The sequence below is a fragment of the Tamandua tetradactyla genome, chromosome 13, assembly GCF_023851605.1.
Source record: "Tamandua tetradactyla isolate mTamTet1 chromosome 13, mTamTet1.pri, whole genome shotgun sequence".
NCBI lineage: Eukaryota > Metazoa > Chordata > Mammalia > Pilosa > Myrmecophagidae > Tamandua > Tamandua tetradactyla.
In genome coordinates this window covers 6,973,118-6,988,033 of record NC_135339.1, presented here as the reverse complement: position 1 = coordinate 6,988,033, position 14,916 = coordinate 6,973,118, and the positions used below count along the sequence as shown (strand labels likewise).

Sequence of the window (14,916 nt, the reverse complement as noted above, 5' to 3'; positions counted from 1 at the left end):
CGCACACCCTGCTGGGCCTGCTCAGGTGGGGCTGCCGCCTCCTTCTTCCCTTCCCCTCCCCACCCCGTCCTGGCCTTGGTCACGGTCACGTCCTTCCACATGACCCTGGGAAACCGAGTGCTCCCAGATAGTCTGCGGGTGCCCTTGTCTTCCCCAGCAGGCCCTGCAGCAGGGCAGCCCAGGGACCCAGCCCTTCTGGCAAGTGGCTCTGGAGCTCCCCCTGCACTGAGCCGGGGAGGCGGCAGGGAGGCAGGCAGGCAGGTAGGGGGCCATCCTCGGGCTGCCGCGAGCGCCCACGGTCAGAGGGACCTCTGGACAGGGCGTGGAGGTGTGTCCTGGCCGCAGCAGGTGGGCTGCCAGGTTGGAAGCCGATGTGTGAAGTTAGCCAAATGACGGCCGCATTTCCCTGCAGTGCTGGGAACCCCCCGGCCGGGGACGATGACCTGGAACTCAGCAAGGCCTCCTCTGCCCCGAGAAAGGGCTGTCCACAGACTTGGGGTGACCAGTTAATGCGGGGGCTGGTTGTCCATTGGCGAGCAGTCCAGAAGCAGTAGCAGGCTAAGCAGCTGATGTTAAGGGGGGACCTTCTGGCCGGGACGGGACTGGTCATGGGCAGAGTCAGGCATCAGGTAAAGGGAGAACATCACCCTAGGATGGAAGCTTTCAGGACAGAGAGATTAGGACATGCTACCAGCCATACATTCACTACTCTGGCCTGGACTCCCTTTTCTCTTCTTTCTCCAATTCACCCACAACGACTGCCCGGTTAGTCAACCTGTGGCACTGACGATTTCTGTTTGAGTGGACAGTGGAACACGGATCGGTCGCGCGTGGGCTTATGTGTGTGGACGCACACACAGTTTGCAGCGCTGTGATCTCGGTGGGGCTGCAGGCAGAGGTGGGGAAAGGAGGGGCCCAAGGAGCTCCCCGCTCAGCTACCGCTAGGGCCACCTGCTTGGGTCTGCTCAACCCCTGTCTGAGGGCGCCTGGACGGTTTCATGGAGCTGAGGCTGCCTGGGTTATGGATCCTCACCCAGAAAGCCATCTGGTCTGGGCGAAGGCTTAGGTATGGAGGAAGGGATGGGCAGGGACCTGGCCACACCATTAATTCGGCTATTCATGCCTTTGTCATCAATTGCCCCCTCTGGCTGAGCTTTTGCTTCCCTAATCAGAAAACCATTTACCCACCAGCAGAATGCTTGCAGGGAAGCCCTTGTCTGCTCTGCACCCGTCTCCCTCCCTCCCTCCCCCTTCCTTCCCTCTTCCCCCTCCTACCTGAAGGTAGCCCCCTCGCTGTCCAGCTGATCTGAGCTATGCCTACACCCTGCAGCCTTGGTCACACCTCTCTTCCCTTCCAGGAGACACTGGGCAGTGTGGTCGACTCTGGGCTCCCAGCCCTGCTGCTCCAGTGTCTTTACCTCTTTTTCGTCTTTCCCGTGGAGAAGGATGAACTTTTTGAGAGTGACCTTCAAGTTCAGAGGATGTTTGTGCAGGTGAGTGGATGGGCAGCAGAGCTCCACTCAGCCTGGCCCAAGGCTGAGGCTTCTCTGAGCTGCTTACCTTCCCTTGGCAGTTCTTGGCTGCTCAGAGTCCTCAAAGGGCCTTTCTCAGCCTTAGTGCCAGAGTTCCTGCCTCTACCTGGGAATCCTTTGTGGTTAAGAAAGTGAATTTTCTTCTTTCCCCTCCACCTCATATCAGTGAATCGCCACTCTGCTCTATTCCCTTGCCCTGGGATGACAAACGTGCTCAAGTCCGACTTGTGACACAAAGGCAGCCAGCATGTTCTAAGGACTCTCTCCGTGTCCAGTCCAGTGCCTGTGTCCCACTTACATTGCCCCACCAGCCCTCTCTCCAGTTCAGGAGATGCATAACACTGTCAGCTTGGTTCCGTGGGCGTAAAAATAATCAAGGTAGGGGAGTAGCCTCAAGGCCCAAAGAGGTGTGGAGTGGTGTTTTGAACCCTATCTTCTCTATTATAACTCCTCTTTTTTAAAAAAAATTTGAGAAATCTTCATACACATACTTTCTTTACATAGTGCACAATCAGTGGCTCACAATGTCATCACATAGTTGTGTATTCCTCACCGTGATCATTTTTTAGAACACTTGCATCACTCCAGAAAAAGAAATAAAAAGAAAAAAAACCCATACATACTCCTTACCCCTCCCTCTCATTGACTGCTAGTATTTCCATTTGCCCAATTTATTTTACCCTTTGTCCCCCCCATTATTTATTTATTTATTTTTATCCATATTTTTTACTCCTCTGTCCATACCCTGGATGAAAGGAGCATCAGACATAAGGTTCTCACAATTACACAGCCACATTGTAAATGTTATATCTTCATACAATCATCTTCAGGAATCTAGGCTACTGGAATGCAGCTCAACAGTTTCAGATACTTCCCTCCAGCCACTTCAATACACCATAAACTAAAAAGGGGATATCTATATAATGCATGAGGGTAACCTCCAGGATAACTTTTTAACTTCGTTGGAAATCTCTCAGCCACTGACATTTGATTTTGTCTCATTTCTCTCTTCCCCCTTTTGGTCAAGAAGGTTTTCTCAATCCCTTGATGCCATTTCCTGTCTCATCCCGGGAGTTCCATCCCACGTTGCCAGGGATGTGTGTGTCAGCTGCTCTGACAAGTACCATGCTGAGCAGGTTGACTTAATGGAACTTAACTGGCTCACTGCTTTGGCGTCTGGAGAGCTTGCTTTCTCTCTTAGACTGTAGTTAGTATTTTGGTACTGGCTGGCCAGCAATCCTTGGGTTCTTGACGTTCCTATCATATGGGGATATCCTCTCCTTTTAGATTCTGTTGTCTTCCGGCCTCTAGCTTCCCCTCCTGGCTTTCTCTCTAAAGGTCTCTAGTGACAGATTAGGAGCCGTCTTGATTTGGTTGGCCATACTGTAGCTAAAGATAACATCTTCAAGTGATCCTTTTTATAGTGAGTTCACCTCAGAAGGAAAGTGTGTTAACGTGAAGACCATGTTTTTGGGGTGTACATAACTCAATCTTCCACAAGCCCCTTGTTTGTCTTAGATGGGAGGGTCACAGCAGCAGGTATTGTGCTCTCACTCCAAGAGGTGACAGTCAGGTGGGGGAGATAAACAGAGAAAAGACAGTCCCACGAATAACTGTGCCTTGGCCAATTTTTTTAAGCATTCTGATGGAAGGGTCAGAGGTATGCTGGGACATTAGGATGTGGGGGGCCTGATTTCTATTAGGGAGTAATTGGGGTTGTTCTGAGGATATGGCAATTAACCAGAGAGCTGAAGGTTGACCAGAAAGCAGAGAAGATAGCCTGGCCCCAGAGAGGTGGAGAAGGGGACCAGAGAAGGGGAGAGGGAAGAAGCAGGGAAATGGTGTCCAGGCCAATGGCTAGGTGAGCACAAGGTAAGCACTGGCCTCCTGGCCACCCCTACCTGCAAGGCAGGCTGGGAAGTGAGATGCTGAGCCCAACTCCTTGGCTGCCCAATTAGAAGGGGCTAATTCCAAGGGAAAGAGCACACCACGTTTGCCAAGCTGGGAGAAGGTCAGAGTGGTAGAGTATTGAGGCCCAAAGGGATAGCTGCAAGAAAGAAAGTGAGACAGGAGGGAAGGCCAATCCATGCCAGAGTCAGCAAGCCAGGCGAGCACATTTGGATTTTGTCCTGAATGGAATGGGCAGCCTCTCTGTAGCCAGAGGGACATAAGATTGGAGATAAGGAGCCCAGTTAGGATGTCACAGGATAATACGTATGATCTCATGGAGAAGTAGAGTTTGAGCGCCAGTGAGGGATTCAGAAACACGTCTCTTTCTAAATAGCGTGATGTCTTGTTAACAATATACCTTAATTGTCGACAAGATTTTTCTGCATTTCTACATAAAAAGACACCTCTCTAGGTCGAGCACTTTCTTGTTATGCTGATTGAACTGGATAAGTGCATGTGTAGGATGATGAGTTGATGAGTTCAGGGGTGAGCCCCAGGCCCCATTACCCTTTCCAGGTTTGGGGGGCACTATGTACAACCCCATCTTCCCTGCTGAGGCACAGCCATCGCGCTCCAGGAAAGTCGGGAGCGTGCGGCTTCCTAACCAGAGTCTCCTTGGTTTTCCCTTCTGCAGATGTTGCTCAACATTTGCAGCGACTCTCAGGGCCTGGAGGGGCTTCTCTCAGGATCCGAGCTCCAGGCTCTGCTGATTGCCACGACCTGTCTTTGGGAGCACAGCTGCTGCCTCTGGAAAGAGCCCACCTTCTGCGTGCTCAGGGCCATCTCCAAGGCCCAGAGCCTCAGTGTCATCCAATACCTGCAGGGTATGTCTCCAGGAGACCAGGTGGGAGCTGCGGGCCACAGGCCAGCCTTCCTCAAGCTCTCAGAACAGAGGCAGAGGGCCCATCTTCTACAACATTATGGGATGGTTTTGCAGAGTCAGTGTAGATTCTGTGGGACCACAGAGAACCTGAACACAGAGGCCCAGCTCTGCCCAGCAGATGACCCTACACTGTGTTACTCCATTCATAAAAATATCTTCATCATTCACATGGATGCTTCCTTAGAGGAGGGAGGGAAAGGAGAACTCATTTACCAGTCATGTGCATCTCTATATCTGTTTCTTTGAGGTAGATATTCATGTCATTTGCAACATAGCAAACAGACTAAGGGAGGTGGAGTAATTTGCCATGGCTCCCAAGATGATGAGAAAGAGAATCCAGTTTCAAATCTGCAGAAGCCTGACTCAGGCGCCTTTGGTTCTGCTTGGGACAGCCTGTGACATGCGAAGGCCATGGACTCTGGGAACAGACACCTGGGGCTGGATCCCAGCTCTGCCCCGCACACCTCAATGCTTTACCCCCTTGGTACCCCTATTCATGCATCTGTAAAATGGGGCAATTATCATGCTGATCTCATTGGACCACTGTGAGAATTCAAGCAGTTAACATCTTTGAAGTGCTTAGATCACACCTGGCCCACAATAAATGCCACACAGGTATTGCACTGCAGCAGGATCACAGGTTTGATCAGAGGAGAGTCACTGATGGAAGCCTTGTTCAGTCTGTGAGTGGTCCCCGGGGCCTTACATCAGCTGCCTCCCCAGAACCTTAGGAATTACTGAGAGCCACAGAATCTCAGAAGAAAAACTGAGGGTGTCTCATCTCAAGGTCTCAGGCTCTTTCTTATGCACTGGTGTAGCTTTCCCAGCACTTAGAAGGGGCTTCACCCAGTGAAAGATCTTAAAAAACAGTGGTCCATCAAAATGCAAATCAGATCATATCACTCTTCTGACTCACTTTTCCCTGGCTCTGTGGTGTTATCAGCAGGTTCTACCATGAAATTTCACAGTAGCCATCCCTGCCTCTTTCCCATTCCCCAGTCAAGCCCTTCAGCCAACCTCCTGGGCTCCAATCACCTGGCTTCTTTCATGCTTGAGACATTCCGTCTTCTTGCCTTAAACTTCTCACATCTTCACGTATCCTTCACTGTACTTTCCATTCAGCTAATTTCTGCTCATCTCTCCAAGCTCAGCCCCAACGTTGCTTCCTCAAAAATTCTTGCACGATGCTCAGGTCTTCTGTCTCGCGTCTGATTTCCTGATGAACCTGGACTTTCTGCCATGCCGGCCACTGAGCCAAGCCTAAAAGGCTCCTTCCATCGCCTGTTCCACCTGCGCTCCATTGGGCCAGCCAATTGAGGCCCTCAGAAGGGCACTTCCCACAAGGGAACGTGCTTCTTTGTTCAAAGAACCAGCAGAAAAGTGTTTTGGCTTCATTCTTATGAACTTAAGCAACTTAAAAGGGAGTGAGGAGAATGACTCTGGGGCAGAATAACTGTGCTTCTGAGCTAAACAGGGGTATGTTTCCCTCCTGCAGACATGGACTGCCTCAAGATTTCCCTCCAGAACCTCTCCAGACTTGCTGACACGCTCCCGGCTCCCGAGGTGAGCGAGGCTGTGAGCCTCCTCTTGGACTTCGTGAGGGATTCCTACCCTATCTCTTCAGCTTTGTTCCTAGAGTTTGAGAATGGGGATGGCTACCCTTTGCTGCTTAAAGTATTACTTCGGTAAGTAGCTGTGCTTGATTGGGGATGGTGGGGCGGGGGGCAGAAAAAAGGACTGCCCTAAGCCTATATTAACAGAACATTTTGGGGTTCTTTGGAAAAAGACAGATTTTCAGGCTTCTCAGCATGTCCTCTGAAGTATGACCTCCTCAGGGCATGGCCAGGGAGACTTATTGCAAATTTAATGTGCAGTTGGGTTTGAGAGCCATTCTATTAGACATCGATGCTGCAAGATGGGCAATGGTAGTCCATAGATCCACAGATAGTTCATTTGGTTCCTGCCCAGATACCCTTGGCATGTCCAGCTCTGTGTCTGCTGGCCTATGTGCTTGGGAACCAGCAACACCAAGAGTAGTCCTTAACCCAGTGACTGACAGGAGATGATGGATAAATATCCAGACCCCTTGTCCTTTGGGTGGGATGGCTCTACATTGCCTTTTGGAGCTCCCCAGAAGGATTAAGTACCTGCTTGATAATGCTTCCCTTATCACATTGGTTCTTCCCTACTGGAATTTTCTGGGATCAAGTCTCACTCCCACAGGCTCATAAATTCTTGACCCATGAAAGACCTAAATGAAAATGCTCTTCAGTGGGTTTAGCCTCTGAATCATTTCATCTGCTCTGATTTGTTATACTGTCTTCAGTCTGGATCCTAGGGATGGCTAGTTCCAAAGGACGGACATCAAAGAAACTCCTTACATGTCTAAACTCTTCCACTGACCTTGGGAAAGCTGTTTAAAGGCAAGGTCAAATATGTTCCCACGGGCTTTGCCCTATGAATATGTGCAACCTACTCCTCTAGAAGAGACAACCAGCCCCTGTGTTGCACTGACTTCAATATAGAGTCAGGCTTAGAGTCTGACTCTAGAGTCTAGAGGCAGTGGTTTGATGGGGGTTTGAAGTTCCTCAGTCCAGAGTCTTCCAAAGCATGTGATTAAATGACAACACACTGAGGCCATTCTGGCAAAGGGCACTCAGAGTAAATGTTTTCATGGTTACAAAACGGCTAACAGTGGGGTTTCCAACAGAAGCTAAAAATTTAGTATCTCACTTTTTGTAGGACAGTTTCTCTTCTTAGACTTAGAAATCTTTGCCTGGGATCTGCCTTGATGGCTGTACAAAAGCATATTTAGAACAAGCAGATAAGGACATTCTCAGCTACTGCCAGTATCTTGACCAGTTAGGGTTAATTTAGGGGCAGGGGAGGGCTGATCCACAGGGGAGGAGATAGAGCTGAGGATGTAAATGTAAATCATAGATTTAGAACCTTCACAAGCTCCAGGTAGCTCTGCAAGACTTCCTACATCATTCCTTTCAGGGCCAGGACAGACAAGTGGCCAACCCCAGGCCCAAGGAGATGGATGTGCTCCTGCCTCTCTTAGCAGCTTCATCTTCCCGTAGTCTTACTACCTATCAACCCCTTTGTGTTTTTTTTTTTTTTTTTTTTTTGTCCCCAGACAAAGAAAACTTCATCTTTTCCGAACTTTTACTTTACCTTGACTCATCTCTCCATTGATTCATTGGGTCTCTGGTGTCTCAAAACATGTGAGGGTATCTTCATGCTATAGACCTGTAAGCAGGGTCCACTTGGGATTTTCTATTGCCTTTGGCATCTGTGGGTCAGTATGCCTGGATTGGTGTGTTTGAATTTGGCACCTGTGGGTTGATTGGTATCTTCCAAAATTTTAGGATGCCTTGGCTGGAGCTCCACCTTATCCAAAGTGTTGCTGTTTTATTCAGCACTGATTATCTTTAGAAAAGAGATAAAATAGAGATATACAGATGGTAGATAAATAATAAATAGGCATAGGTAGGCAGATAGATTAAATAAATATAAACAGATAAATATAGATCAATAGACATAGAGATAGATGGATAGATAATTATGAATAGAAATGCATATAGATAGATGTAGATAGACAGAAACAGAGATAGAAATAGCGAGATAGATATAGAGATAGATGTAGAGATAGAAAGGTAGAATCAGTAGATAGATCTTTCCCCTGTGAGGCGCACCATGGGCAAATGTGGCTGCTCCGTCCAAGATGCCCAGAGGGCTGGCCTCACCTGTCCCCACAGGTACGATGGGCTGACCCAAAATGAAGTGGACCCCCATCTGGAGGAGCTCCTTGGACAGGTGATGTGGCTGACGACCTGTGGGACGTCGGAGCTGAAGGTGTTTGACAGCATCATTTACCCCCAATTGGAAGGCTTCAAGTTCCATCATGAGGCTGCTGGTAGGTCCTCCTGTTTCTCAATGAACCAGCAGCCATTAATGTTATGCCCTGGCAAGGGAACCCAGGTCTTTCTCTGAATACTTGTGCAGAACACACACACAAACACACACACACACACACACACACACATACTTTGCACTTGTTGGTATTCAAGGGTCTGATTCGGTCATAGGGTCTAATTCTTGACCCACTCATGACCTGCAGGGCAATTACTTATAGATTTAAAATTTCTCCTTTATAAGCTTTTCGAGATGTCCACCCTCAGCTTTGCACAATGAAAAAGTTGGTCTTGGGTGGGACTTAGAGGAAACATTTTCTTCACAAAGATACTTTCTCAAATGACATGGGAGGCCTCTTGTCTCCACCCCGCCCCACCCCACCCCACTCAGTGTCTCCACCCTACCTGGTGCCTCCACTAACACTAGTGACTTCCTCTGTAGTATTTGTTTACATGATGGGACACATGACCCTGAAACTGCTATTCAGACCCCGAGTCAGTGGCTTCTCAATATTTCAAGATATTGATTGACTAATTGATTGACAAAGCCAACCAACATGCTTTGTGTTCTGTGCACTGGGAGTTCCTCTAGGCACTGGGTGCCAGTATGAACAGGCCAGATATCTGCTCTCAATAAATTTTCTGATGAGACATAAAAAATATACACTTAACTCAACCAACCCATAGGCAGGTGGTGATTCCAGGTGGGAGGGTCAGCTCTGCTTGCCTTAGTGAGGTCATCTATCACCCAAGGTCCACTTGAAGTGAGTGAGGCTGAGTATGTTGTCCAGATAGAAACAAAGGGGATGAAGTTAGGCAGATAATACAGCCTGGGAAAGTAAATGATGGCCTGGATACCTTAGGAGTTTGGGGAAATATGCAAGGACACCTGTTGTGGACCAGAACGTGGGACGGGCCTGGGTAAGAAGGTGTTGCAGTGGATCCTGGCAGATCCAAGGGCATAGAAAAGGTGGAAGGAGAGGCTGTAGCAGAAGTAAGTTTTAGAAACATCTCTTTGGTGTCAAGATGGGGAAGGTTGAAGACAGATGTTTATCAATGCAGCATCTCCAAGGAGAGAAGGAAAGAGGGTTAAACCTTGGAGCTCAAGAGAAAAGAAGGAGGTTGGAGTAAAATGATGTGTTCGTTTTACAGCTCTTCTAGAAATGAAACTGACTTAGGCTAGTAATTGCTAACATCATTGGATCTTAATTGATGGAAACCAATCTGCTATGGAAACATGTGAACCACATATGTAATTTTTAATGCTCTAGTAGCCACACTAAAAAAATAAAAAGAAACAAGTTGCATTATTATTTTTTTGTGTGTGGGCAGGCACCAGGAATTGAACCTGAATCTCTGGCATGGCAGGTGAGAATTTTGCCACTGAGGCACTGTTGCACTGCCCAAGTTGCATTAATTTTGAGAATATATTTTATCTAAGCCAATGTAGCCAAAATATCCCCATTTTAACATGTGGTCATATACATGTTTCTTTTTTTTTTGTTTGTTTTTCATTTTTTTTATTGCTGCTAATTCAAGGCAAAAAGGTTGCATAAAATCCAATCTGTTCTAGAAATATAAGTGGCCTTTCCAGTACATAACATTTCAAATATCAAAGTATATGGTAAACATACAAATAAGGAGGAGGTAACATACCTCCTACGTACAGTACAGTATTTTAAATCATAAAATAAGCTCTATAAAGTACAACTGGCAAGTGATTCACAATGCATCCATACATGGCTTATCAAAACTCTCACTTGAACAACTCAACTGCAGCTTAGCAATTAATTTAATGTGGTCCAAAAATACCCAGATCAAATAAAATATACATAATCAAATAATTTCTTTTACTCAAACTTTTTTTTAATTAAAGCTTTCACCTACCCCTTCACACCTACCCCTCTTTTCCCTTCCCCATACCTCCCACCTCTAAAAGAAAGTTTCAAAATGTACACTGGTGCTATAAATATAAATGCTACCTATGAAGCATTAAATTAAGCTTTTTTCTTCAAGTTTTTCTCCTTTTGGTCTAGCAATCTGTCAGGCTTCTGACCAAGACCAGATAATTAAGTGCCTCTGCTGCATACCAGCACTACTCCACCAAACAAAAACCTTTCATTTCTGCTTTGTACTGAGGAATGGGAAAGCAAAGATACCTCCTCCCACCCCCTGCAGGAACCCTTAAACCTATCACCGTACAGTGGTAGTTGTTCACTGCAGTTGAGTGCAGCAGTCACCAAAAAATACACTCAATCTTCCAGATAACTTCAGTGCGCTTTAGGAAATTAAAAATCACCTGGAAGCAATTTAGTATATAGACTGCTTCAAAAAACTTTTTTACCAGCAGCATTAAACTTAGTGACATGACACTGACATGATTAATACCATCTGAACCCACTCAATTCAGTTTTTCACATTATAATCAAGCCTAGTGGTAAACTGTTATAAAAGTGACTTTGCTACGAGACACAGGTTAGGGAACAAATACCCGACTTTTTGTAGGAACCCAAAGCTTTTGTTCTGATTGAAATAAACCATAAACATTTTAAACACAACATAACACTGTAACAGTTGATACAGGAGAAGAAAAATCTTTACTCGAGTAGTGTCCCTTTCACTGTGACACAGCAGTAGACCACAAGAAGTAAAATTGGCCGTCGACTTTCATTACAAGCACAAACACACAGGAGAAAAACAGTCACACCAGTTTGTTCACTTTGTGTCTCTCTGAAGCAACAGGCTAAAAAGGTCTGATGGAAGTAAAAAGTTTGGTTTGTGTTTAAGAAAAAGCTTTTTGTCCATTTCATACATACAGTTTTCTCAGTTTCATATGGTTTTACTTCTTCCTCTCTCTTCCACTTATTTTAATTTCTATTTGGACAACAAGCGCTGCATATATGTATTTATATGATGCTGTTTATTACATATATACACACTATTTGGGGAATCTGATTTCTCCCTTAAGATTAAGGTGAAAACATTCTATCCTTAGTTTATATGCAGAGCAGTTTACAATGTATGGACAAGGACACTGTCAGTTACTCCACAGGCCAGTGAGGAAAATGAGGGGGGGAGCGGGGAGAAATGTGGTACTGTGGGGTGAAAGTGAGAAAAGCTGGGGAAGAAGCAAAGTTTCTTTTTTTTAAATCCATATGACCATCACCAGTGTTGTTAAAAAAAAGGTCAAATACACAGTTTTAAAGATTCAGTAAACATTGCACACAGCAAGTATTCAGTGTAACCAAAACACACACACACACACACACGCACATCAACATTTTCCGTTTGATAGTTTGGAGTAAAGAATGATGGGACTCGGGACACTGGTCCGAGCATTGGATTAGGGTAACAGTAACTGTTTAGCTGAAGGTTTCCATTGGTCCTACAGCTGCACCTTCGCTCACAAGAACCACACAGACCTGAGCCCATCTGCTGGGGTGGCAATATTGTCCCATTAGCGTTTGTATTTCCCACAGCACTGATGTAAGATGTGCTGTCACTCTGTGCTGGGGCAGGGGGCAGGGCCGGGGTGTGGGTAGGAACTGCAGGAGGAATGGTAGCCTGGACCTGACTGATGCCTGCACTCGCTGACTGAGTGGAAGTGGCCACTGTGTTTAGCACGTTGGAATTCTGGTTGGGTAATGCACTGGCAGCAAGAGGAGAGCCTGGTAAAGTGTAGGAACCTGGTGACTGTGCAGCTGAGAGGCCAGCTGCTGGAAGAACTACCTTCACATTGGTAGGCGGAGGGATTGTCCCTGTGTTTCCCTCCATTTCAGGCACCATTTGATTTAGTCCTACCACTTGGGATGCAGATTTTGTGATGGGGTCCGTGGTAGCAGCGGGAGATCCTGGAAAACTACCTGGGTTGTGGACAGGAATAAAGGCAGTGTTTGGTGATCCAATGTTCAGACTCCCAATTGGTTGCTGGGGGACATTAACTGTGCAACTCTCGGAAGATCCTTGTGGTAGTGCTAACTTCAGCCTCTGAATTGTTAGATGCAAAGCAGGGGTGCCACTATGGGGGAGGAAAGTTGACAGAATCGGTAAAGCGGAAGCCAGTAATTCAAGGTGCTTTTCAGATTCACCAGTAGAAGCTGCTGGCACTAGTATTCCAACAGGGGTTGAATTTGTGGATTCCCTTATTGCAGAGAGTGCAACAGGACTAGGAACGAGCATCCCTATTGTTTTGCCATCAGATTTGGGTGGAGGAACAACAACTTCAGACTTCTGGGTACCATTGTGCATGACACAGTGTAAAGTTGGCATAAAAGAAATATGTTGATACTTGGGGGAGTTTAAAGGATCTTCTAAAAGGCTTCCGTTCTCATTTCCTAATGAAGCAATCTGAACAGGTGGCTTGACAGTGACAGTCTGATTGACAGAACCATAACCTGTAAACATGGTTGTAGATGGATTCCCAGAGTCCTCAGAATTGCTGTCTGTATCTCTATCTTTTTCTTCTTCACTTTCAAAGCTTTCTCTTCCATCATGTCGTGGGCTAGATGAAGAACTGTAACTCTCTGAAGATGTTTCTCCGCATGTGTCATGTCCAGATCCAATGTCCAAATTCACATCTTTCACAGCACCACCACGGGCATGCTGAGCTCAAGAGAGCCGAATGCCGTTTATTCTACTATTCAATCTGTTGTCAGTTTTCTTAATTTTCTCCTTTTCTATTTGTGGTTTTCCTTTCTTCTTATTTATTGAAGATAAGCTCCATTTTTCAGCTAAACGCTGGTCAGTTAAGGTCACACAGTGCTCTGGGTGCCGTATGGTGGTGCAGCCTTGCTTCCTCCAATCCACAATTCCATTCTGTTCAGAATATTGCAAGGACAGCCCATCCCAATGGAGAACAACTCATACCAATAGTGTTCATGATGGTACTTTTCCCAGTATGTTTCTTGTGGATTATGGTATGCTGTAATACATCTTCTTCCTGACTTGAAGCTTCTGAGCTGTCTTCTCTCAAGTGTTCTAATATCTTAGAGGTCTTCAGAGAAGACTGTAAATGACTGAGACTGTGTAAAGATTCTGATGATATGGACTGCAAAAAGCTGTGTACTTTCTGACTCTGTAGAAAAGCTTGTGATGAAGTTGAAAATACCTGCCTTAGGATGGGCTCCAGATCAGGATGCGCCCTCCTTCCCTTTCCAAAGAACCCTGATTCAGGGCTCTTAAGATGGTCTTGTCAAAAGTCTCTGAAGACAATTCTTTTGGAAGCTTCAGCAGAAATTCCTATAGTTCTTGGTGGGTTTTTGTTACTGTTGTTACTGAAAGATCAGACCAATTTACTTTGAAGGTGTATTCCCAATATTTGTCAGTCCTTTTTCTCTGAGCTCCTTTCAGCATTATCTTCTCAATGTGTACAGTTTCTCGCTGAGCTCTGTGAGGTGTCACAGTAGGTCCATCCTGGGGTACTGGGGCTTGTTCTATTAAGCTGGTCTCATTACTTTGCATGTAATCACCACGAGCAGCGTCATTCTAGGCCCGGGGACACGCAAAGTTGCCCGGCCCCACCCCCACCTCCGCGTCTTCCCAGCCCCCGGTGCGGAGTCTCTCCAGGTGCTCCCTCGGGGTGGCCCGCTGGTGGAAGGAGAACGCCTGGTGCAGCGAAGCCAGGGTGAAGAGCAGCAGCCGCTCCTCCTGGGCCCTGAAGCTGAGCCCGCCGCCTGCCCCGGGCTCGGCGCCGCTGCCTTCCGGCCCGGCCCGGTCTTTCTCGGCGTCGTCCTCGCCGCGCTCGTCCTCGGCGCCGCCCGGCGAGCCGTCGGCCCGCGCCGCGCGAAGGCTCTTGAGCACCGAGTCCTCCTGGGGCAGGAGGCGGTGCAGGCGGCCGGCGGCCTCACGGGTCTCCGAGCCCAGCAGCGCCAGGTAGACGATGAGGCGCGAGCGCACGGCGGGCTCTCGGAAGACGGCCAGCGGCCCCGGGGCCGGGAGGCCGTCGGCCTTGGCCTCCGAGTCGCGCAGGTAGTGGTAGTCCTTGCGTGCCAGGACCTCGAGGCACGAGCCGAGGAAGCGCAGCTCCAGCGGGTTGCACAGGTCCAGCAGCCCGCACGTGGACTCCAGCACTAGGCCGCCCAACCACTCGCACACCCGTTCCTGCTCGCGCAGCGCCGCCACGCCGCCAGCAGCAGGCGGCCCGAGCCCCCGGCGCAGCGCGGCAGTTCCGGCGGCGGCGCGGCGGTGTCTTTGCGCCGGGCCGTGCGTCCGCCTCGGGCCCCTCCGCCTCCAGCGGCGGCTCCGCAGGGTGCTTCGGCTTCAGGGGCAGCTTCATCCTCAGCATCCTCGGCTAGGGCGGCGCAGACGTGCAAGCGGGGGCGGGGCCGGGAGACGGGGCCGGGAGACGGCGGCGCGGCGGTCAGGAGTCCGGCCCCTCCATGCCACCGGGGGAGGGCCAGGGACGGGGCCGGGGGCAGCTATACATGTTTCTTAATGAGTGTGCACTTTACACTCATGGTACATCTCAATTCAGATTAGCTTTCAAGGGCTCCTTTGACCCCCACATGTTGGACAGTGCGGCTCTAGCCCTGCTCACCTCCAACCTTTCACTCGGCTCTTCTGGCCTTCCAATAGACATTGACCCCCCCAGGAGCTAGAAAATAGAATAAGTCAATGGAATGTCTCAATTTTAAGG

The 14,916-nt window shown here is 48.1% G+C and overlaps 1 protein-coding gene and 1 pseudogene across 10 annotated transcripts in view; one reads left to right on the top strand and one right to left on the bottom strand.

Annotated features, from left to right (window-relative positions):
• The window catches only part of WDFY4 (WDFY family member 4), a 281,815-nt gene that overhangs the window by 37,008 nt on the left and 229,891 nt on the right, over positions 1 to 14,916 (top strand). For all 10 annotated transcript variants that reach the window (XM_077124655.1, XM_077124656.1, XM_077124653.1 and 7 more), the window contains exons 5-8: positions 1,359 to 1,493; positions 4,117 to 4,306; positions 5,861 to 6,050; positions 8,127 to 8,284. In XM_077124655.1, coding sequence (XP_076980770.1) covers positions 1,359 to 1,493; positions 4,117 to 4,306; positions 5,861 to 6,050; positions 8,127 to 8,284 — 673 coding nt within the window. The remainder of the gene's footprint in view (positions 1 to 1,358; positions 1,494 to 4,116; positions 4,307 to 5,860; positions 6,051 to 8,126; positions 8,285 to 14,916) is intronic.
• LOC143654501 (zinc finger CCHC domain-containing protein 2 pseudogene) lies at positions 10,251 to 14,859 on the bottom strand (annotated as a pseudogene).